Source organism: Ambystoma mexicanum, chromosome 8 (genome assembly GCF_040938575.1).
Source record: "Ambystoma mexicanum isolate Mex_15411 chromosome 8, UKY_AmexF1_1, whole genome shotgun sequence".
NCBI classification, from domain to species: Eukaryota; Metazoa; Chordata; class Amphibia; order Caudata; family Ambystomatidae; genus Ambystoma; species Ambystoma mexicanum.
This window is the reverse complement of record NC_090929.1, coordinates 293,420,139-293,445,823: the sequence shown is the minus strand read 5'-3', so window position 1 is coordinate 293,445,823 and position 25,685 is coordinate 293,420,139. Positions and strand designations below refer to the sequence as shown.

The window sequence follows — 25,685 nt, the reverse complement described above, 5'->3', positions numbered from 1 at the left end:
CAGCGGAAGCTGGATATTGAAATATCATAAGATGAGGAATACGTGGGAGGACACAATCCATTCGAAGTAAGGATTGGGAATAGGTTTATTAGTCTAGGCACTTTTATTATGACAGACTCGACAAGGACTGCGTTATTATTATTAGATGGTCGTAGCTTGGTGCCATCCTTAGATTTAGGTTAAGATAGGCGTTTAACCAACCCATTGAAGTTGAATAAACACCCTTGAACTGTGATCACTTGCGTCTGTCTTCACCATTTGATACCATGCCTTCCATACAGAGCATAGAAGTTTCAATTGATTTCTAGTCATGGTTGCCCTTTTCGCTGATGGGAAGACTGGCGATCTGTAAAATGGTAATTCTTCCAAAGGCTGTACAGGTTTGTAAATATACACTACAGGATTAAATTACCTTTGTTCAGGTTCATGAATGGACACTTAGCAAGGTTCTTGAGGGGGTAGGGGCCCTGTGCTGTGTGGTGTTGTCCATGCTACATAGGATATACTGAGAAGGAGGACTTGCTCTCCCTGATTTCAAATTGTATTTTCTGGCGGCAAAATTAGATTTTGCGGCTAAATTGAACCAGATCCAAACATCGTCTGATGGTAAGATGCAGGTGCAAACTGATTTAGGCTGTGTGGATGCGCACATGTGAAACTCCACTTATCAGAGTTATATAGAACGGATATTCCCTTGAGAGCAGTTGGGAACATGGCTGAAGTCGTTAAAGATGTTGGGGATGCAAGATGTGCCAAATCGGGTCTTGTACTAATGGGAGGGGGATGGATTTATTCGAAGGTGGGAGGCTTCCATCATTCACGGATTGGAGAGAGAGGCATGGAATAGTGCAAGGGCAGTTTCTGAACTACGCTAGGTTGTTAAAGGACTGGCCACTTGTTGGTCGTCAATACCAGCCGAGCGGATAACCACCCCACTATTGCATTCTCTATTGAATATGGGGGACGTGAGACATGGTATTTCTCTGGTGTACCACAGGATAGTATGGTGGTTTTCGCAGCTTCCAGCAAAAGAAAATAGGAAAGAGATCTAAGAGAACCACTAACGGAAGTGGAATGGTTAAAGATGTGTTTGCAGGTTAAGATGGTGTTGTGTAATGCGAGGTCCAAATTGATTAGGTACAATTTTATACACAGGGTCTATATGACGCCCAAAAGATTACAATCATTTGCATGCGATGCCCTAGATGTGGCGGGCATCTGGCAGATGGCCTGGGAGTGTCTGGTTATAGAGGGCTTCTTGCAAGATGTGATGAGGAGGAGATGGGTGGGTGAATAAATTGGTGGGAGTAGTTTTGATTGCACCCCCAAAGTTTGCCTGTTTGGTTTACTCCCGGGGAATAAAAAGAAGCACATGAGAAAGTCTGCAGGGTTTTTGGTTCTGCTGGCTTGTAGGAGGATTGCCATCTTGTGGAAATGCCGGAAGAGACCGCAGGTGGTGCAATGGCTCGAGATATGATGACTTGGGCGTTAGTGAGAATTGGGCGTTACAACGCCAAGCTCGTAGAGAGGATATAGAAGATGTGCTTGCTACCTGGAGATCACTTCTGAACAAACTGACATCTCTAGATGATAGACTCCTGTGAGATTTTTCCCTTTGAGATGGCATCTTTCCCCCTCCTCTTTCCCCCTTTAATGTGGAATCAACTTGCGCATGGACACAGGACACATAGTGGACATTATTGGGGGTGGAGATTCACTTTGAATGGGGTTTGTAACTGTAGTCTGTGAGAAAACAAAAGGTGTCTCATTTGCTAGTCCCAGGGAATCTCCCTCTCTCAGGTGGCCAGGGCATGGCCATCGTCTTTGGATCCAGACACTGGGGGTTGGACCAGTATGGGAGGATCACCTGGCTGAGGGATCTTCGGGGAGTGGGGGTGGGGCAACCGATGGTGACACGGAGTATCCCTCACTTTCCCATACCCATACCCAATCATATTTTATAGGATTCTCCAACGTTGCAACTCCCCCCCCCTTTCTACACAAACACTGGGCCGAGGAAGAGGAGGCCAGAGTAAAGAGGCTAACACTTGCATATCTCATGGAACATGTGCCGTTAATAAGGTCAGGCAAAGTCAGGCACTTGACCTTAATTGCATACATCCACTACCCATTAGCACCCCCCACATGGATAAAAGGAAGAACATTGAGACACACTCTGAGAAATGTGAGACACGAGAAGGAGCAGATGTTCCGGGGCGAAGGCAAACCCACTGGAGCAGGACGACCGATCGAAGGACCAGAGCGAGGGGTAGGGAAACCCTAAAGATCCCTGCAGGAGGTTGTTGCCTCTGCAAAGCCGTGAAGAATACACAGAGAAAGACAAGTCCCAGACAAGAAGAAGCTTGCGTTGTGTTTCAAGGATGCCAGCAACCCAGCCGGGTGAACGGCAGAGTTGGGGAGGCGAAGCCAAGCAGGTGGTATCTATCAACCTGGACTTGTGAATTAAAGCCGCAGAGAAAGGAAAGGAATGCACACAACCGGTGAGTTAGCGAAAGACATAAAAAGGCTGGTTTGTGTCAAGGAAAGATGGAAGCCGCAACAATGTATCTCACAATTGAAGGTTGAGCACATGCTAATGAGAAGCAAAAGAAAGCAAACCAGTAATGAACTTTAAACTTACCAATAACTGTGAAGCCAGTGATACAGAGTAGAAGAGTGGTCCCGCAAAAGGAAATGGCCTACTCGAAAGTCTCTATGAAATGTTTGATGTCTTGTTATTGTGTTATGAACTACCAAGAACAAGAGACACTGGGGCAAATAACATAAGGGAGAGCTGAAGTGAAAGTCGAAGTGGTCGTGCGGAGATCTGTGGAAAAAACATGCAAACTCGTAAGTCTTCGACATAAGTGAAGGGCCCGAACCCAACTGAGGGAGACCTGGAACTGGAATGTGAAATAAGTTAGGGGAAGGGAACCTCTAACTAATGTGAATGAAGCTTGGGGAAGGGAACTCCTGCAAGTGCTGTGATTGCAAGGTCTGAGCCCGGCTGAGGGAGATCTATGTTGACCGAGGTACTTTTTGTTTGGAGGTCCGAGCCCGACAGAGGGAGACCTACGTGAACTTTTGTTGGACTAAAAACAAGTGACCTTAACATGGAAAGCCAAGTGGGCCTCGACCCACGTTTTGAACTGCCTTTTTGATAACCTGAGGAAGAGTGTATCATCCTGTCTACGTGGGCCGCCTTACTCCGTGCTGTCCAACGTGGGGTGGAGAGCTGACTCAGCCACCTTGATCCTTTAGGTTTTAACACCGACTTCCTTTGCATACACATTCCACTTTACACATTTTATGTGCAAGAGATAGGGCAGCCATTTGTTTTATTTTTAGTATAGGTCATTTTGATTTGGCATAGACTGACTAGGACTGTGTTTGCTTTATTATTTGATGGTAGAGACTACTCCCATCATAGCTATAGGGCAAAGTAGGAGTTTTCCAAACCCCAAGAATGTAATAAAGGTTTTGAAACTTGTAGCTCTTGTGTCAGTGTCATACTTGTGCTACCAGGCCTACTTTTAAAGTCCCAGGCTGTTGCAGTTCTTTGTTTCTTTTGGGGGGGGGGCGGGAGTTAGAGGTTTCTGGAGATAATGCTGTAAGCCACAGCCTGGAGTTTTCATGTCTAACTTTCCTTTTTTCCTGTGAAATGTTGTTGAGGTCAAATAGGACCAAGGATCATTCTCATGCGGGTTGTGGGTGTGGAGCAGGGGTTTAGGGTGAGGAGTTTGGAGTTAACTGTGTGCTGGTTGTGTACCGTATTGAAAAACAATAAATAACAATAAAAAAACAATTAAACAAAAGTTTGTTTGTTATAGTGATAAATGTACTCAAAATTAAGCATGCTTAAAGTAATAAGCAATTCAATCACACAGAGTATAAGAGCTAAGTAAATGTGTTTTTGGCCAAAATCACAAGGGCATATTACCACACAATCCATCTAGAGTTCATCAATTACTACATACATACCCGTGGGCTGTAGATAATGTAGCTTCTAAATCACTGTCTAGGGGCTCGCAACTTCAGTAAGACAATGCATTACTTACCGTAAAAGCATTTCTGATGGTTGTATCTGCTTAGATTCACATGCTGTGCATAGGTCCGACATCCAGTGGTCACTGCGGAGTATTGCATTTTGTTTTTCGTAGTCGAAAAGGGGACGTCGACAAGGCGTGTCTGTAACACTATCCCTATAGTGACGTGCGTTGTACCCACAATCCCTCACGCGTCGAGGTCCCTCTGTTTGTATTTTTCTGCCCTGAGGGAGCCTTCTAGACGTGAGTGAGTACAGAAAAGAGAGATATAAAAGGAAGTCTATGTTCCTTCCATCCGAGCGGGGAGGAAGGGTGGCGCATGTGAATCTAAGCAGATACAACCATCAGAAATGCTTTTACGGTAAGTAATGCATTGTCTTCTGATGTTTGTTAATCTGCTTAGAATCACATGCTGTGCATAGACTAGCGAGCAGTACCCGGAGTTGGCGGTGGGTTATGAGAAGGAACAGTAGAGAAAAGATGTCTTAATACTGCCTGTCCCACCTGGGAGTCAGATCTTGAGTGTGCATCTAGACAGTAGTGTTTTGTAAAGGTGTGCACAGAACTCCAGGTAGCCGCTTTGCAGATGGACTCAAGGGGAACATTTGCAATGAATGCTATGGATGCCCCAGTGCCTCGAGTGGAATGTGCTCTTGGCTTGAAGGGTAGTTCTCTCTTAGCAAGAGTGTAACAGAGAGTGATGCATTGTACAATCCATCTAGATATAGTGGACTTAGAGACTGCATCTCCTTCTCTTCCTGCTGCCACCGAGACAAAGAACTGATTAGTCTTTCTCAGTGATCTGGTTCTTTCCATGTAGAACATGACAGCTCTGCGTACATCTAGTGTATGCAGACTTTTTTCTCCCAAGTTGGAAGGGTTTTGAAAGAACGTTGGTAGTTCTATAGATTGGTTTACATGAAATTTAGAGATGAATTTTGGTGCAAACCTTGGGTGTGTGCGAAGAACCACCTTATCCTTGTGAACTGATACGAAGGGGTCTAATACAGAAAGAGCCTGTAGTTCACTTACTCTCCTAATGGAGGTGATAGCTATTAGGAAAGCAGTCTTAAGAGTGAGGTATTTAAGAGTTGCCTTGTGCATGGGTTCGAAAGGAGTGCCCATGAGTCTAGAAAGTACCACGTTTAAGTCCCATCCGGGAGCTGGGCTAGCTATTGGGGGGTGTATTCTCTTTACCCCTTCCATGAAGGCCTTTATAACTGGTATCTTCCACCACGACACTTTAAGTTGGGAAGTGGTGTATGCAGAAAGTGCCGCTAGGTGGACTTTATTGGAATTAAACACTAGACCTGAATCCAGTAAATGGGTCAAGTACAGAATAATGTTAGTGGCAGAGCAGTCAACCGGGTTGATGCTCTTACTTCTACACCAGATGACAAATCTTTTCCACTTGCTAGAATAGCAGTGGCGAGTATTAGGTTTTCTGGCTTCCCTGAGGATGTCCATACATCTCTGAGGGAGATGTAAATGTCCAAATTCTATGATCTCAGGAGCCAGGCTGCTAAGTTCATGGTCTGAGGGCATGGATGCAGTGTCCTGCCCTTGTCTTGTGACAGCATGTTGTATGGGCAAGGAAGTTTGATTGGGGGGGGATAGGGACATCTCCATCAAGTGAGCGAACCATGGCTGCCGGGCCCACATTGGGGCCACTAGTATCATGGTCACCTGCTCTTGGTGCATCTTGTGCACCACCTTGTTGAGGAGGGGAGTCGGGGGAAAGGCGTAAACACATTTCCCTGACCATTGAATCAACAGACCGTTCCCCTTGGACTGGTTCTGGGGGTACCTGGAGGCGTAACTTTGGCATTGTGAGTTCTCCAGGGTTGCGAACAGGTCTATTTCCGGGAAACCCCATTGCGTGAAGACGTTTAAGACGATGTCTTCTTGCAATTGCCATTCGTACTCTTTGGGTAGGGGGAAGTCTCTGCTGAGTTTGTCTGCTAGCAGATTGAGTTCCCCTGGTACATGTTGTGATAGTAGGAACATGTTGTGTTTGAGAGCCCACATCCATATATTCTGGGACAGCTTGGACAGTCATGGAGAGTGAGTGCCCCCTTGCTTGTTGAGATAGTACATGGCTGTGGTGCTGTCTGTGAGGACCATCACTGTCTTTCCTTGTAAGTGTTCCTGAAAGGCTTTCAGTGCTTTGAACACTGCTAATAGTTCCAGCAGGTTTATATGTTTGGAAGCTAAGCTCGGAGTCCACACTCCGTGAGCAGTCTGATGGGATAGGTGAGCCCCCCATCCTGTAAGGGATGCGTCTGTGGTTAGAGTGGCTTCCCATGCGGGTGTGGCAAAAGTTTTCCCTAATAACAGGTTTTCCTTTGTCCACCACCGTAGCGAGAGAACCAAGGCCTGCGAGACGACCACTAGGTCGTCCCATTGTCGGCTGGCCTGACACCACTGGCTGTAGAGCCACTCTTGCATTGGGCGCATGCGCAGGCGCGCGTGAGGTACCAAATAAATACATGACGCCATCATCCCTAGCAAACGCATTGCTTTGCGTACCGTCACCTCTCGACCTGCCACATAATGGGGGATTTGAAACAGCATGTTTTGGACCCTCTCGTTAGAGGGGAAGACGAGGCCGTCCTTTGTTCGAATTAGAGCCCCTAGGAATTGTTTGATTTGGCTGGGGTCTAAACTGGACTTCTTTTCGTTGGAGAAGCCCAGTCGGGACAAAAGGTCTACGGTCTTTTGGGTATTGGAGAAGCATGTTTCGTAAGAATCCCCTGTTATGAGCCAGTCGTCGAGGTACGGGTAAACCGGGATGGATAATCTGCGCAGGTGGGCCGCTGCCACTGCCAGTACTTTCGTAAATACCCTTGGTGCAGATGCTATCCCGAAGGGTAGTACTCTGAACTGGTAGTGTTTGTTCCCTATCTTGAACCTGAGGTATTTTCTGTGCGCTGGCAACATTAAAATATGAAAGTATGCATCTTTCATGTCTAGTGTTGTCATGTAATCCCCCTGTGATAACAGTGGGATTACATCCTGCAAGGTTACCATACGAAACTTTTGGGGTTTGACAAAATTGTTCGCTGGACGCAGATCTAATACAGGGCGCATGGTTAAATCCTTTTTGGGTACAAGGAAGTACACTGAATAAATACCTTCTGTTACCTGTGATAGGGGGACAGCCTCTATAGCTTCTTTTATCAGTAGCTCTTCTACTTCTTGAAGAAGAATGGTGAGGTGTTCCGGTGTCATGCGCCGGTTCCGTGGGGGTCTGTATTTTGGGGAACCGTTGAATTCGATGCAGTATCCGTGGGCTATGGTGGATAATACCCAGCGGTCTGACGTTATTCCCTCCCATGCTGAAAGGAACGATGTTAGCCGGCCCCCGACCGGTGATGCATGGGAGGGGACCCGAATCTTTGGGTCATTTGTTGGTATTGGGCGTGGGGCCTTTTGGACTGGAGCCGCGCCCTCTTCCTTTGCCACGACGTTGGCCTCTTTGACTGAACTGGGTGCTTTGGTTAGAGGGCCAGTTGGTAGCAGAGTAAAATTGTTGTTGGCTTTGCTGCTGGCGTAGGCCACGAAAGGAGCGTCTATTGCCATAGCTGCGTCTGTTAGGTGGCCTAGAAATTTGGTCAAGAGTTTTGATGGTATCAAACTCCTTCTTCGCATGTTCTAGGGCCTCATCAACTGCTTTCCCAAACAGATGTGTTTGCTCTATGGGCTTATTTATTAGGGAAGCCTGGGTTTCTGGCTTAAATCCCGAATTGCGCAGCCAGACATGGCGTTTGAGAAGTATTCCCTGAACCAGGGAACGTCCAGCTGTCTCTGCGGCATCCAGGGAGTTCGTTACGATGCCCTGGTTTACAAGAGTTCCCTCTGATATAGTAGCCAACAGGCGTGAACGCAGGGGTTCTGGTGCGTCCTCTGCTTCGCTGCGCAGTTTGCTCCACTGTGCATCTGCGTAGCTAGCTAATAGGGAATTGTTATTCGCAATCCTAGTTGAGAAGGCGGCGGAGGTTGTGATTCTCTTCCCAAGTGCATAGAGCTTCTTGCCCTCTTTGTCAGGTGGTGCCTCACTAGTAGATAGTGGTAGCCCCGCTCTCTTCCTTGCGTTAGTAACTACCAGAGAGTCCGGAATAGAATGTCCCCTGATGTACAATGGGTCAGAAGACGAAGGGCTGAAGAGCTTTTCTATCCGAGGGTTGACCCCTCTGACTAAGGCCGGATTGGAAAGCGAAGGAGTTATTCTTCTCTTTATAGAAGCCAGGAGCGGAATGGACTGACTGACCGGGGCTTTTTCTTTAATAACTTTTTCTACAAAGTCTATGTCCGGAAGAGTCTCCCCTGTGTCTATTTCAAAATGCGCTGCTGCCTTGCGCAATAGTGCATTAAGTGAGAGCTGGTCATCTATGGGGGAGGTGTTGCCAATAGGTGAGTCCTTGGGAGGAGAAGGGTGAAAGACATCAGGGTCTGAGTGCACTGATGGGGATTGCCAAGGCTGCACTGATGGGGAGTGCCAGGGCTGTGAGGTAGCTGTATCTTCCTCAAAAGCTCCTGTGGTAGTGTAAGGGTCTTCCTCAAACCTCTCCTCCTCATGTTCTTCCTCTCCACCTAAAAACTCCTCATCTTCCTGGAGGTATTGCTCCTCTTCAGTGAGGTCATATGCATCTGTAGAAGGGGGAAACAGCCTAGGAATCTTGACCCTAGGGTCATCCTGGGTCCATTCTCTTGGTCTTTTGGGTGTGGGTGGGTTTTGGCTACCCAAAAACCTCTCCATCTTTTCCATACAAGAATGGAGTCTTTCCATGGTCTCATGGGGAACCCCTGAATAGTCTAGAGGGGGGAAATCAGTGTTGTCACCTTCAAAACGCTTTGAACGCTCCCACAACGTTGACGAAAGGTTTCCGTCGCCCTCAGAAAAGCCCTCCGGTAGTTCAGAAGTGCCTTTAGATGAATGGGGCAGTTCCTGGCTACTTTTGTGCTTTTTCGGCGTTTCTATTTCCTTGGGTGCGGTATTCGACATCTGTTTCGTCGTCCGCTTGCGTTTGTCCTCAGAAACAATTCTCGCCAGGCTCTCGACGACGTTTCTCGACGGCCGCTCTATGGAGCGTTACGTCGGGTGTCTTTGAGGTAGCGCCCGTGTTAGATGAAAGCCCAATCGCTGGTCGCGGCTGCGTTTGCGGGTGGGGCTTAAGACCCTTACGGTCTAAGGTCGACGCCGGAGTGCCCTGCGTCCCCTTCGGCGCTGGTGGATCCTTCGTCCTCGACGAAGAAGAGCCGTGGGTTGTGTGCTTAGGCCTATGGGGTCTGTGTGCGTCCTTGTCGCCGGGGTGTTCATCCCCATAAGCAGGGCGTGAGCCGAGCCCGTCGGGGCCGGGGACGGACGTCGAGGAGCGCGAGCGCTCCTTCTGGGGGTTAATGACTTCCGTAACGGACGTCGAGTTATCACCCTCCTCGTCACTTTCTGTAACAGCGGCGGCGGGTGAGGAAACTGACTTCGACATAGCGTAGTCCGCCCACCTCTTAACTTTCCGTTCTTTAAGGGTTCTTGGTTTTAAGAGCTTACAGGCCGCGCAGCTGTCCTCTTTATGATCGAGGGGCAAGCAACGATTACAGAGCTTGTGTTTGTCCTTCCAAGTGTATTTGCCCCTACAGCGTGGGCAAACCTTAAAAGGTGTCCTCTCCATAGCTGAGGCAATAAAAACTGGTGATAACAACCCCAAGGGAAAGATAGGGGAGAAAGAAAGACATTCTCGACGAGAAGAGAAAAGTTCGAACCCTCACTCTCCCTACTGTATGTTGGCCGGCGAGGCCTGGCCACGTGTTCGGCAGCGCCGAAGGATCTCCTCCGTCTCTTCCTCTCCGTCGAAAACTTGCTCGGCGGAGAAACAGCTTCACAGCTAACGTCGAGGGGAGGGATCTTTTAACAGTAAGTATATATTAAGGACCGAGGTCCGTAGTACTTGTTTAGCAATGTCTCTCTAGGAGCTCCGCGTAAGGCGACCATATGCTGGGCGGAAAAAAACAATCTGAGGGACCTCGACGCGTGAGGGATTGTGGGTACAACGCACGTCACTATAGGGATAGTGTTACTGACACGCCTTGTCGACGTCCCCTTTTCGACTACGAAAAACAAAATGCAATACTCCGCAGTGACCACTGGATGCCGGACCTATGCACAGCATGTGATTCTAAGCAGATTAACAAACATCAGAAATAAGGTTCCCATTGCTGGAGGACTTTTTATCACTGGCACTACTCCTTTTAACCCTCGCTCAATCTTGCAGTCCCATATATGAAATTATAGTTATCTGTGAGCACAGACTTTCGCGTGTCGTGTTTATAACCGAATGCAAGGCGCTGCCTATTGGTGAAGCTGCTTTCCATGGTAATTGGAGACCTGGAATTTATTCCACGCTTCAGAACTGAAACATATACAACAAATACAGTACAAGTTACTGTAGTGACTACTGTAGTCTTAGTAAATAGTCCCCTTTGCACCAAACTTGTGGCAGTTAATTAGATAGGAATGTAATTAGCCCTTTTATTCAACAAAAAATCTTTTAGAAATTGTATTGCACTGCTTTGTGCATGTTCGGTCAGTGCAATGCCCCCCCCCAGTGCTGTTCGAGGGCTCACCTGCCCTGTCAGATCTCTAGGTTTTAGCAGGCAAGGTGGTGAAGGATTACAGATTAAAGGAGTATATGGACTAGGAGTAAAGATGTAACTAGGGTGACAAATGTACCTTCTCCTATGTCCCACCTTCTTTCCTACATACTTGTGGGATATTCCAAGGCAGAATAAACCCAGAGGGAGGTTGGATCTAGCCAAAGAGATTTTGTAACACAGCTTGATCAAACTGGCAATGCCCAAGAGCAGACATTGATACATTTGTGTTTGCAGAACGCTGATGGAGAGGCACAAACCATGGCACTACCTATAAGGTATGAGGGAAGGTGCCTCTAAAAAGCCATCAAAGCTGGTTTGGCTATCACAAAGTGTGCACCTTACTCCCTAGGGTGGGTATTGTGAGGTTTATACAGAGAGTAAGTTTCAGATCTACAAGACACATCCATCAAGTTGTATTAGCGCTGGAAGCTTGTTTGCCCAGAGATTAACCACTGCCAGAGTTGACCAACCTGTCAGAGGAACAAATATCGCTAGGCCCGTTCTAAAAAGATTTAGGGGCTTACCAAGCATCGAAGTTATGGAACAGCTTACGTGCTAAAGAGGAAAGATTTGAGAGGAAGGATTTGGGAATAAGGTGGGCAGAGCTTCCGGATTGGTTCAAATGTGTTCTGATTTTCACCTCAAACTAAGGGTATGTACAGAATACCCCCTTTCTGCTTGAGAAAAAATGCAAAAGGTTCAGATGCCAACATGGTTTGGAACTCGCAGACTGTGTGAGCTGAGGTATCTGCAATCAATCAGGGATGGTTCCAAGATATCAACCGTAGGTCATCTATAGACTCCAAGGGCGTGTGGGCCAGAGCAAAAAAGAAGATGATCAAGTCCCACAATGTTTAAAGAGAGAAGACATGCCAGGAAGGGGGAGAGATGAGACAGAACTCTCTGCATGCCTTTTTAGCACCAGTTTTGAAAGGTAAGACATTTCATTGAGTTCCTGTAGGACAATAAAGATGACAGATAGGTCCAGCATTACTGATTTTGAATGCCCTTGCTAGCCAGATCCAAAATGAAAAACCCTGTCTAAGCTACAGGATAGCAGATTGATGTGGACCTGGACCACCGGTGACAAAATGTGGTCCCAACTTTCTCCTGTAATGGCCATTGGTGGAATTCTTCCTGGCTGCCTTAATGTCCAGATTGGCCAACAAGAGACCTAAGCAGATCACAGATGAAGGTGAGCTGATTCGAAACCATGCTGTCAAAAGCACACATTTATGGGAGGGATTGAGGATCTATTCAGAGGCAGATGAACAGGAAAACTGAGGTTAGAAGACCTAAACAAGGCAGGCCATTAGGGTGTGGTCAATACCACTAACCAGGATACTGGCCTGGAAGTTCAGCTGGGCACTTGGGCTCAGAGGAAGAGGAGGACAATCAAACTAAAACATATGAAACTCTCGTCCTCCAAAGAACCCTGGCCCTTACCCATTCAGGAGGCAAACAGGGCATTTAGTTGGTTGCCAAATATGTCCACTAGGGGGACCCCCCCTCTTACCCCACCGCAACCATTACTCCAATAGGTATATTAGAGGGATCTCTGGGTGAAATTCTGCAGCAGTGGCTTCTTTTTTAGATTCCGCTTAGGAAATGTGCCTCTACATTGAATTTCCCCAGGATATGAAGCAATCCAAGATAGAGGTTATGTTAAATCAACCCACTCTCTGATGTCCTGCCAGAAGAATCTGAGGGGACATGGTACCCCCAAAACCATTGACATAGTACACAACATGGTATTGTCTTTGAAGACTAATGTATATTTGCCTACTATACTCAGGAAGAAGGCTCTCAGGAATTTGAAGATAGTCATTAATTCATTTAAATTGAATTGGCAGTTGCCTCCCAGACGAGGACCAGAGATTGTAGACCTGAAGATTGTCAGCTGTGCGCCCCCACCCCAATCCCAAAAGGAAAGGAGCAGTGGTCAGTGTGTATAAAGGAGACTGCTGTGAAAAGGGGACACACACTAGGAGGTTGGAGGGCTGACTCCATCAAAGAATGCACAATATCTGCACCTGTGGAACAGAGAAGAACACGTTACTTACCCCTGGTAACATTCTTTCGATTGGATGTTCTTCCCACATATTCCTCATCTTCTGATATAATATCTCTCCAAGTTTGCTGCTTCGGAAAAATAATTCTCGACAGAGGGCGCTGTATGTGGTGTCGTCGCGTCAATATCCCAAGAGGGAATCTGTCGATCGTCAACGTCATCGTCAGCATAAATAGCGCATGCAGCGCCCGTTGGCTTCAATTCCGTTTTTCCCTTCCCCTTCTTAGAGGAATTAACCAGGCGTACGCAAGACTGTAGGCTCTCAGAAAGCGCAGAGTGTAATACATGTAAATTGTTGGGCGGGGTAGGCTGGGAGGGTCGATGAGGAATACGTGGGAGGAACATCCAATTGAAAGAACGTTATCAGGTTAAGTAACTTGTTCTTCGAATGGATTGGGTCCTCCCACGTATTCCTCATCTTATGATAGACTCCCAAAGCAGTAACAAATTGAAGGTGGGAGTATCAATTAATTTAATCATGGACCAAATGGAGGACGGCTTTAGCAAAAAGTCCTCCCTGACTGGAGGAAGAATCCAGGCAGTAGTGTTTGGCAAATGTATGAATGAACGACCAGGTGGCTGCTGAACAGATATCATTTATTGGGACACACCTTTGAAGAGCCGCAGAGGTTGCCATGCCCCTTGTGGAATGAGCCGTTAGGCCTTCCGGCAGGTCCTTACCCGAAGTCTAACATACGCCAATGGTCAGGATAATCCATCTGGATATTTTCTTGTTGGTGACTGCAAGGCCCAAAGGGTGAAGATCTCTTGAAGGACTTCCTGAGCTAGTTCCCACTCGTGAGAGACTGTGCTCTGCCTGCTCAGAACGTCCACTGCCGTGCTCTCCTCTCCGGCTAGGTGAACTGCCGACAGAGAGATTCTTTCTTGTATTGCCCTGAACCAGAGCTGCATTGCCTCTCTGCACAGTGGTAGTGGCCCTACACCACCTCTCTTGTTGAGGTAGTACATGGCCACTGTGTTGTCTGTCATTATCTGGACATTCTTTCCTCGTACAGAGGGCAGGAAGGCCTTCAGCACTAGTCTGATCGCCCTCAGCGCCAACAGGTTGATGCGTAGTTTAGTTTGGACTCCGATGGAGACCAACGACCGCTGATTGTCAGTTTGTTGGTGTGGGCTCCCCACCCCGTGATTGAGGCGTCCGTCACTACCGTTATCTCGGCCATGGTTGCCAAAAAGATTCTCCCTTGAGAAAGTCTTTGCAAGCCCACCATAGAAGGTCCTGAGCAACTCTGCTCGGAACCTGCAGTTGGTCTGACATATTCCCTGAGTCCTGTAAGCCCATTGAAGGGATCTCATTCTCAAGCGGGCCTCTGGCACCAGAGAAGTGCAGGATTGCATGAGACAGAGCAACCTCAGAAAATCAAAGGCCGGAAAAAGCTGGGCATCTTGGAATTTTGTTACCATCCGCTGAATGTGTTGAGCTCTCACCTCGGGAGGTGAGGCTTTCCCCGAGGAAGTATCCAGGACTGCTCCAATGAATTGGAGTCATTGGAATGGTATCATATGGGACTTGTTGTAAGGGAGAAGCCCAGACTGTGAAGGGAGTGGCAGGCGACACCGAGATGTTCCTGGGCTTGTTCGGGTGAATGAGCCCCGATCAGCCAATCGTCTAGGTAGTGTAAGACGTGAATCCCCCTCTCCTGAGACTCGCTGCCACCAACGCCATCAACTTGGTGCAAACCCTCAGGCGGAGGTCAGCCCAAATGGCAGAACTCGAAATTGAAAATGAGAACTGCCAACCTTGGGTACTTTCTGTGCTTGAGATGAATTGGCACATGAAAGTAAGCATAATGAAGGTCCAATGATACCAACCCGTCTTGGAGTTGGAGAGCCTGAAGGATCTGAGAAAGGGTAACCATCTTGAACTTTTCCGTTCTGAGGAACTTGTTCAATTTTCTTAAATCCAAGATGGGTCTCAATCCTCCGTCCTTCTTGGGAATCAAAAAGTAGGGGGAATACCAACCCTTATTCCTCTCTGCTACAAGTACATGTTCTATTGCACCTTTCTCTGGCTGGGTTAAAATGTCCTGCACAAGGAGCGGATCCAGAATTTTGACAGAGTTGTATCATGCAGGATGATCTGGAGGACTTTTTTGAAAAGGAAGGCAGTAACGCTAGGTGGAGTCTCTAGATTCGCCAGACTTTTTCTCCCGCTTCGAAGAAGACTTTGAAGCTAACCTCCCCACCACCAGTTTACCTCTACGCTCCCTGAGAGTTTTCTACATCATGGCCTGACAGGACCCACAGTCGTCGGTACGGTGCCCAGAGCCCAGAAACCGCAGGCAGGCGCAGTGAGGATCCATAATGGACATCTTCGATCCGCAGTCCTGGAATTTTTTTTAAACCGAACTTTGGTGTCGAAGAAGGCATTTTTCTTGTGAAAAACTGAATAGCGCCGTTAATGACTCAAAGCGTAAGCTCGGAAAAAAAGAACTGAAGCCAAAGCGCTGTGCATGCGCTATTTATGCTGACGATGACCATCGACGCGATGACACCGCATACAGCGCCCTCTGTGGAGAACATTTTTTCCAAAGCAGCAAAGCTGGAGAGATATAATATCATAAGATGAATATGTGGGAGGACACAATCCATTCAAAGTATTGATTGAGGCAGAAAACCTTGATTAGAGCAACTCACTGGATGAAGCTATAACCATCTTATTAGGTGTATGCAAGTGATTGCTAGGATGGATGAGGCCCAAAAACCCTGGAATCAAAGACTATGAGCTTCGGATACTGGGGCGTGGGTGTGTGTGTGTGTGTGTGTCTGTGTGTGTGTCTGTCGAAATTGCCAGGCAATGGGAGCAAAGTTAGATTTTCTGCACAGCCTCTACTAGCTTCTGGTTCCCCAGAGGTAGCTCCTGCCCAACTTTTTATGCCTGAAACCCAGGCGTTGCTCTTTGCTCCTGGTCAACAAATCCCAATCTCAATCCCCGAGACTTGCCACATGAAGCAGCCAGTCGTTGAAGTATGGAAAGATATGCAAGTGATTAACTGTATTATTACAACACCCCCATATCTCCTGAGGTTTGCCTTACTGCTCAGTCCACGATCACCTGTATAGAGATTTCCTATATCTGAGTGTCAATTACCCTGTTCAGTAACTAGTATGGCCTCTTGGAACCCTGCCACAGAGCTGTTCCAAAACCCATCGTAACAAACATTATATAGTGCGTACTTATGGCGTTTTGAAAAACAATATAATTATTTGAACTTAACAGGAGCACCCAGGGCAGGGGATGCATGGAAGAGACTAAGGAAAGCAACTCCTCAAGAAGGTTCAAGGATGACCACGGGAGATGAGAGCTACAATCCCGAATACTCACTGGCCAAGGGCGTCATCGATGTCTCCCCGACTTGGTTCAAGCCCCCGCACTCGGCCACGGCAGCTCAGGGGCATCAGCTCATCTGCAGGATATGCATATTTCTAAATTAAGATAAATGACAAACATGGTGTCAAAATGGTCATATTTGTCAAAACTAAACAATCACGTTACAGGAATCAAAAATACCTAATGATCTTTTTGAATGAATTGTTCACAGAAAACTTTTGGTTAATTACAGATTTTAGTTAAAACAATTGTTTTACATTCCTTTCCCAAACCTAACGTAATCTCCCACACACTCTCCAAATCAGACCAACTACCCAAATTAGATCAAGACCACAATCTGTCTGCAGTCTTTACCCTTTGCACTCCAACAGGTAACCACATTAGGAGTTCTTCAATGCTGTTAATCGCATAGCGAAGAAAACGGCCAACCCTCCAAGAGGACTATGCTAATTATGGTGTTCGAGCAAAAAGATATATACAACAGTACTCCTGTTGTCTATGAGGGGGGCAAACGCCATCGGCATGGAAAAGGGTGCAAGAGATAAAGCAAAGACAAAGGTAATTGGTGTTCTGCAGAGTGCAGAAGATCATACTAGCATATTCTCCCTAAAGAACAATGATCATATATTGCCCCTGCATTACATGAAGCTTTACTCAGCCCGACGTCACCAACTGAGCCACAGCAGGGATGCAAAGACCATAGAAAGCAGGGGTCTCCAAGTATTGTTTTTGAGAGCCCTCAGCCATGTAACAATTGCACCACATTATCAGGGTAACCACTATTGTTTGTGAGTGGATATCTTGAAAACGTAGTGGATCTCGCTCTTGAGGACAAGACTTGGCCAGGTTTGCCAGACGGATAACCCTGACGAACTTTAATTCCTGTGCTGAGGTATTAGTCCTCTGAAACCCTACTTTCACAATAGCAGAAAGGCAAACAGGATAATGCAACAGCAACACAGCTGGAAACTGTAGTACCATACAAGTTAATTTGCATTGTTTGTTATTGTGTTCACCTATACCATTCCACTACATATATTTAGTTTATAATCTAAAAACAATAGATATTTAAAGAAAGTTGTAAATGTTACATTTCAAATGTATGTAAGGTATTTGGTGCTAATATGTGGTTCTAATATCCCCACTAGGTTTTCTGTGAAGGGTTCTATCCCAACCCACCTTGCAGACCTTCCTATGCATACATTGTACATCCACTTGAACAATATAAACACATTGAAAACTAAATGGTTTCATGTATCATTTGTGATGCATATCTGCCTTAATGCAGTAGGTACAAATTTAAGTTGCAAGCTATTAGCCAGTCCTAAAAATGTCACTTCACTTGCCACCCCAATTCTACACAGTACACCATCTTTTACTCGCCAATTGTCAAATATCACTACACATATTTTATACCCTGCTTAATGTATGCCGCAACAGTTTTGCTTGGTAGCTCAGATTTATAAAAGGCACAATCCTGTGTGTTTTAGTTTGTATTTAAACCATAGATGAAGAACTTCAACCTCATATTCTCAACATAGGGGACTATTCCTAGTTCCACAAAGGTTTTAAAATGCACAAATGTAGAGCTCCAGAGCTTCACAGCCACCAAGGCAGCTCTTTGCATTATAGGGTTCAAACAAAGGTGCAACAGATAAATCGTACTATTTGAAAAAAGTAATGAAGCTCATTAATTATCCAGATTGGCCTTACATTTTTATACATGCCTTTGTGTCCCCATGTTAAACAACCATCAACTACTACAACTAAATATAGATGTCCACTGAACTTCCACAAGCAATGTCTGGTTATCCAACCCACAACACAATTTTTTTGGCAACTACCATCATTTTAATTCAACTATGATTTATTATTTGAACTGTAATGAGAGAAGGCACTCAATGACTTTTTCAACATTTTATATTAGAATGCAGACCAAAAAACAGTTCCAACAGATACCTTTCTGGAAGGAAATGTGCAACTGCACTGAAAGGCCAGAGGAGCAAGGTCTGCATGGGCTTTGATCCTGCATGACCTCCCCACAGACTTCGGCAGTTTCTGTACCTCTTGATATGCTTCTTAATGTGTGAATGGACTCTAATGGCATAGTTCAGAAATGATTGCAAGAATCACAATTACAGAGAACTACTTAGCTTATAGTTCGCATAAGACAGGTTAGCTTGATGCAAACAAATACCAGTTTCTAGTACCATCACTGAACATAGAAATGTACTGCATACAGAATAGACTAGCTGCAGGAGTTTTGAAGATTAGCACAAAATGCTCTCTTATTCTCGTGATCAGCAGACAATTCCTATTATGTTGTGACCCTTCTTGCAGATATAACAAAACAGTGGATGGTTTAAAAAAAAAGGACTGGTCTATGGGTTAAACATTAAATTCAACACATCGCTCAAGATAAACTATGAACTTTAGAAGTAACAATTAACTAGCAGTATGACTTATTTGAAGGAAACACTGACACTGTAGAGGAGCAGCTGCATGCCTCTACAGGAAAAGCCACCCCCCTGCCTCCTATATGTTAAAGTCGGAGACTGCGGCATGCTTAACAGCAGCAGTTGTGACCATACCACAGCAAATATTCGAAAGAAGGTATCCTCTGAGAAATCCCTATCAAAGGTATCCCCGAAGACACGACAATCTGGGGGAGGAACTCCCTGACAGAATATGAAAAAGAGTGAAATAGAAGCCAGTGACGTCCCTCAGAGACCAGTGTGAGGCACTGAGAATATTGGCTGAAGTAACCTTTCCTATGCAAAAAAAAGATTGCACGTGTGCGAAGCACTGCAGAAAATGAAAGCCATTCAATAACTGTACAGATGCTGTAACGCAAGTAGATTAAGTAATCTTAGAAGCTGGCTATATGTAGTGAATAGACTGCAGGCAAAGCCGCCATTGTATAGAAACTGGACATCGGTGTCATGAATTTAGTAAGCCAGGACCCATGGTGAGAAAAGGCGAGAACTGTGTCGCAGCAAGAATAAACAGATTGTGGAAACGAATGGCGAGGCTGTCTGGCCTGGTATCAAAGTTGAAGCAGACAAGGTCGGTTATCTATTCTTGAAGGCAGTGAACGTGCGAATCTGAATCATCCCTTGTTAAGGTGCAAAGAAAGAACAACAAGCGTACCAAGTTTTATTCATTTAAGACATTTAAATGCTGCAAAATGGACCAAATTGTGATCTCCCGTCATGTGAGCCAAGCATGGAAATAAAGTTGAGCGTGCGTTTCTAGAACAACGATAGTGAGTGCTCGCACTCACATATATTCCCAGAGACAAGAATACAGTGCAAGGCAAGTTCAAAGACAATCTTCATAGCCAAAGGCATGGGTGATGAGAGATGTTGGCCTAATTGGGTGGGGAGCGTAAAGGCAAGTCCACCTCATCCCACTTGTGTCTGAGCTTACGTGTTGCTAATTGAACCGAATGTTCCAGACATGGCACGAGCGTGCCAACCAATTAGAGGGCCGTATAACTAAGGGCCTTATAGTTTGAGAGCCAATGATATACCGTGCACTTAACAGTGTTGAAGAGGACATGTTTTAGAGGTAGGCATAAGTTGTCCACCTGACAGTAGATAGCCAATCATAATCCCAGCCCTTATAGAAAGTATACTTAGATGTTCCCCTTGAACTTATCACAATACAGTGTAGGTTTTTCTTATTTGCCACGTAGTATGATGTGACGCCTGACATATCTTTTGCATATAAGCATGTTTTTATGAGAAATGCACCGAGAGCTTGAGCGAACGTCCATTAATATCCGTTGTAACTCCCTGTTTTAGATAATTGTTAATAAAACAGCACCTTTGCCATCTTCCTTAGTTGGTCCGATTATTCAGTGTTGGAGTTATTCTGCATCCCCATCCATGGCATGCATGTTACTAAATGGGCATATGTTCACGTGGTAGCAGTGCGGATGGTTGGAAAAGATTCAAACTAGTTTGTCCCCAGTCTTTCAGACGATCGAGTATCCTCCGCCAATTAGCCGGAAGATCACAGGGTTTCCTGTAGAGAGCGGCGGATAGAAATAAACCTGCAAGAAGAACCAAGACGGTGGGCATGTCCCCTTTGACAAAATGGGCGCTCCGCGGACGAAAGGCAAAGTGGTCAGATTGGAGGAGGCGTCGATACCGAAGGCCTCGAGTCCATTAACGAACGAATGGTGAGTAGACTAATGGGAATGGCAAATGAAGGGGTTGGGATTGTGATCATTTTTGAATTAACAGGAAATAGTGTGTGAAGAAAAGGTAGCGCCTAGAAGTCCTGGCTCAAGGGAGTTTCCGAAAGGAGATGTTTCAAATCCCAACACAGGTAGAGCAGAAACAAATAACGCGTAAACAGGATTATGTAAGGTGACATATCAATCTCTGTATAGGGTGTAAAGTAAAGCCGAGAGAGAAAAAGGTGATCACAGTGTTTATTAATGTGTAGATTTCGACTAGTCTGTATGTTGTTTGTTGAGTAAAAACATCGAAGAGCGATGGAAGTTGTGAAGTAATTGAAAAAGTTGAGGAGCAATAGTGATTAAGCATAGCAAAGTGATTGGTGCCAATCAAAAGGTAGAGATAGCTAATTAAGAAATTAGAGGCTTGAGCAGCGACTGATGGTGCACGCTCATATTTTTTGTTTTAAACATTGAAAAGTGGCGATTTAAGCAAAAGTACAAAGTTTATTTAATAGTCTGGTAAGTATTGATAGTCAATTCAGACTTGTCATCATGGGAGACACTCTTATTCACCTATACAAAACCTTACCAAAGCACATGCGCAAGCTTAAACAGTACAGTGCGGAATGGATAAAAGGCCCAGCAGATAAAATGTTGATGCCGTGGCTACAAGGGGGATTGTTGTCAAAAGCGGTATTGCAACACATGACTACATACTTGCACACTGCATACACAGGGAAGAAATTAGAGAAAAGATTAGAGATTCTAGAGCTCTGGAAAATGTACCAAGTAGAAAGTGAAGATCCGCCACCTGAGGAGTGGATGCTTAGTCAGCGTTAAAAGGAAGGTGTTCAGCTCTCAGCTCCCCTTACCTCGCCTGAAGTAATAGATGCTAGTACAGATGAAATAGGATTATATCCTTTAAAGGAGTTTAAAGCGGCGACAGGGTATAGTAATCCAATATACGAACAACCCGCTTATAGTAGCAATGATAGTCCAGAGGAGAATAAGAGAAAATAAGAGATCTATAAGATCATACAAGACAAAGAAGAAAGGAGTGAGCGGTCAAATCTGTCGACAGAAATAGACAGGGAGATTAAGAGATGGAAAGGAGAGAAGGATAAAGCTGACAAGATATCGCTCATGCAGAACGAATGGATCGGAGGACAGATATTACTTTAGAAAGATGGGAAAAGCATTGAGGAAGTTAGGCAGAGAGAAGAGAAGGACGAAGAAGAAAGAAAAGAAAGAATGAGAGAAGAGATTGAAAGAAGACGAGCAGAAAAGGAAGAGCAGGGAGCAACAAGAACAGATATATCAGGAGGAGCAAGATAAATAAGGCCAGGCAGAAGAACAAAGAAAGTATGACAATAGACAGAGCGATGGACGGTAGGGATAGAAGAGAAACAAAGAGAGAAGAGGAGGAAGCACAAAGACTAAGGGACACAAGATTACAGAGACGAAGGGAAGAAGAGGGAAGAAGGGAAGGAGTAAGTAGAGAAGAACAAAAGCAAGAGGAAGAAAGAACCTGAAGGTATGCAAGAAAGGTAAGAGAACTAGATGAAAAAATAGAACAGAAAAGAAGACAGTGGCGTCTTGATACCAGTCTCATTCGTAAGGAACCAGTAAGGCCAAGCCCAGAAATACAATGGGACAGAATAGAAGAGATTCCTCTGATGAAGGAAGCAATGCATCTACAGTAGTATTGGAAGAAGAAAGCTTTGATGCAGTGAGCATCAGAGAAAAGATCGATAAGGCCCATCAAGAATGAAAGGAAGGTAGCAAGTATGAATTTGAGGTAAGAGTGATCAATCCCTAGCATTTCAATCACGAAGCGAAGAAGAAATTCCGTTCAGTCACAGACGTAGAGCATTGTCCTTAAGCATACTGAACCTAGACAAAGGTGAGCAAGATGATAGTTACACTAGTTGGGGACAAGATGTGTCGGACGAGGAAAGACAATCCAGTCTTGGGGTAACATGTGCACCCCTGGAGGAAGCCTGCAAATGGATACAGAAGTAAGATGGTGAGACCTGGAACAACCTAAGGATAGGACGCCAGATCCCATAGGATAGCCAGATCGTCCCTGGGGACAATCGTATAGTGAGAAGGGAGAATTGCTGCCATATATAAGCAGGTTATGGTAGTTACTGACAAGGAGACAGACCGGGACGATCGTCCCTGCCATGGATAGACTAATGATGGGAGACGACTCTGGGTTGGGGTTCACACAGTTTCCCTTATTGGAAAAAGGGGGAGCAAGACCACAGCATATCCCATGCCGCAGATAGACGGGGATAATTTAAGGTGTAAGCTCCTGAGTTTGGTGCTGGGAAATGGATATAAGAATTGGAAAAAATGACAGGACGAAACACGTTGGCCATAAGGGACATAAAAGGTCTCCTGGCTGATGACATATGGAGGAGAGCAGGATATTCAAGTGTGACAGCACAAAACACAGCGCATGATGGAGTGGCGTTTAATAATTGTAGAGCAGATGTGTGGAGGGCTCTCAGGGCAAAGTACCCTGATACATCAGATATGGGTGCAATTATGACACGTAAGATAAAACCCTATTGCTTACATTCAGGATATTCATGGGAAATAGCAACTTGAAACTAGCGAGCTGTGGGAAAAGACAGTGGCATTATTTTACCACATTTTATGCCAGGGGTTGGGGTTGCTGGAGCCAGTACAGAGGCAGATGAAAAAACAAGTGGAGATGCAAGCAAAGTCTTGGGCTGAGATACAGCACACAATAGTACACCATTACAAGAGAAAAACAGGAAGAAAGATGAGACTAGGAAAATCGCCAATTTCCAAGAGGGGGGGCAACTTATGCTCCACCATATTGCATACAAACTAGGGAAGGGTTCGCCCAAGATCACACATTTTATCAGACACAAATGCAGCAAGTACAGCAGGTACAGCAACAAAAGCGAGTGCAAATTAATCCACCACAAGGGCAGCCGCAACAAGCCCCTATGCAGACACAGCATTATGCAAACACAGGACAAGTGCTGACACCAGAATAAGAATAGGAGGTGTCACTGTGGTAGGAGGAAATCCTTTCGCAGGGACGGGGATGAGCCTGTACCCACAATAGGACAGCTCACAGGGTGGATTGATATGTTGAGTACTATCTGTGACACCAGCCCCCAAGAGGAACCAAGGGTCGATGTGACGATAGGAGGCAAATCCTTTTCTTTTCCCGTTGACACTGGAGCAACTTGTTAGTGTATACAAAAAGGAAAATATCCAGTGTCGGGAATTGCCATGAATGCTCAAGGGTTCTCTGGAGCTACAAGTCGAGTTCCTTTTATTAATGAATTACCAGTGTATATAGGAGAGTGTGACATGTCTGTTCCTTTGTTATATTCACGACAGAAACCGATTAACATTTTGGGAAGAGATTCGATGAAAAAACTAATCATGATGATTTCATTCACTGATCACGGAATAGTGTGTTCCACTCCAGGAATACACTATTTAAACGTGGCCAAATTGATAGTGGCGTTCACAGGGCGAGTGGCTCAACGAGGCGTTCCAGTAGATCCAGAGGTTTTTCTATATGGAGTGAGCAGTTTACTGACATGGCTACCTGGCATGGTGGGAAAATTGTGTGGATACCTGATGAGTTTTTGTTTAGACCACAAATACCTATGGACGAAGAGGGGGGACAGACTATCCCTATAGAATTAGAGGCAGCCATAGTACGAAGGGAAATGACAATGCTCAAAGGAGTAGACGAGGGGGTAGACCATGGAGGACATTAATAGCTCTTGAGGAAGGGTACAGATTAACTGACATAACTGATGATGACATGTTCAAGGAAGACCAAACAGATGATGGAGTGGTGTTCTTTAGGAGCATCACATACTGGGTAAGGATAGAAAAGAGGGACGTCCCACAGCTAATGGCGATAATGCAGCAGCGTCCAACATTTTTTCAGGAAGAATTAGATGACAGGCGTCCTTTGGACCACAGGCCCTTATGATGTTGGTTTATGAAAGGGAACAGGGTAAGTTAAAATAAATCTGAAGTAAAATGTGTTTTTCTCGATCCCATTGCACAAAGACTCACAAGACTTTACTTCCTTTACGTTCCGCCAAACTCGACTAAAACATACCAGGCTGCCCCAGGGGCACTGAGAGTCCACATTGATATTTAGTAGAGTCCTGCAGATGGATTTAGGCAATGTTGATCTTAAGAGTGCAGTGATACAATAAGTCAATGACATCTTAATTTGTAGCATCACGGAAAATGAGTGCAGACAAGATTCTATTCAGTTGACTATTCTTGCAGACAAGGGATATAAGGTAGACAAGGAGAAGTTACAATACTGCCAAGAAGAGGTGTTATACATAGGGCAGTTGATTTCACATGAAGGAAAGAAGAGGACACCTGAAAGAGCTGAGGCGATTATGAAAACCTCAAAGCTAAATACAGTAAAACATATGCAACAGTTTTTGGGGTTATGCAACTATGTTAGAGCCTGGGTGTTTGATTACAGTACATACACAAGACCCATTTTGCAAGCTTTAAAGAAAGCACAAGTGGATAAAGTAAAAATAGAATGGAATGAAGAAATGGAGGAATAGTTTGAAGGCAGGAAGGCAATTTGTAAAGCCAGTGTTTTAGGAATTCCCTTTTACATTTAAGAAGCCTTGTTTCCATGATGACCGCCTCATAGTGCAACTGATGTGCACTATGCCATGCTTTTTCCACTTGAACAGGGCTTTCCGACATGGCCGATTCTTTTTTTTTGCTGTTCCTCGCCTGCTCACCTGTGATTTGTCCTCCCTGGATACATCTCGACCAACCCGACAGGAGAATGCCAGTCCGCTTCCAAGGCCCGTGATGTAGGCCCTTTGTGCCTGCCTTTCCGCTCACTTTCTTCTCTCCTCTGACTCGGGTTAAGCATCTCTGCATCCTGCGCCTGGAGGCCTTGGGATCCCTCCCCCACTGCACTTTCAAGAAGGTGAGCCCTCTGGGCTCTTGTTGGTCTATTGCACGGTGTGCATTGAGCGCGCGGACATAATTTAGTTTTTTGTGAAGCAATGTCATTTACAAAAAAGAAGCTTTGTATGATGACCGCCTTATAGTGCACCTGATGAGCACTGCTCCACTTGAACAGGCCTTTCCAACATGGCCGATTCCTTTTTTTATTTTTTTTATTGTGCAGAGCTGGCCCTTCTGTTCCTCACCTGCAATTGATCCCCGGATACATCTCGACCAATCAGGCGAGCTGGCCCACCTCCAAGGTCTGTGATCTAAGGCCCGTGATCTAAGGCATGTTCGTTCCCTGGCTGGGTTTGAGGGCCCCCACTCAACACCCTTTTTTGTGTGCACAGAGAATTCATCGAACCTTCAATG

The 25,685-nt window shown here is 45.5% G+C and overlaps 1 protein-coding gene across 1 annotated transcript in view; it reads right to left on the bottom strand.

Annotated features, from left to right (window-relative positions):
• LOC138471850 (ER degradation-enhancing alpha-mannosidase-like protein 3) overlaps nt 1-25,685 on the bottom strand; it is a 996,165-nt gene that overhangs the window by 768,201 nt on the left and 202,279 nt on the right. Inside the window, exon 3 of the mRNA XM_069609693.1 lies at nt 16,115-16,215. Within this exon, the coding sequence (XP_069465794.1) occupies nt 16,115-16,215 (101 nt within the window). The remainder of the gene's footprint in view (nt 1-16,114; nt 16,216-25,685) is intronic.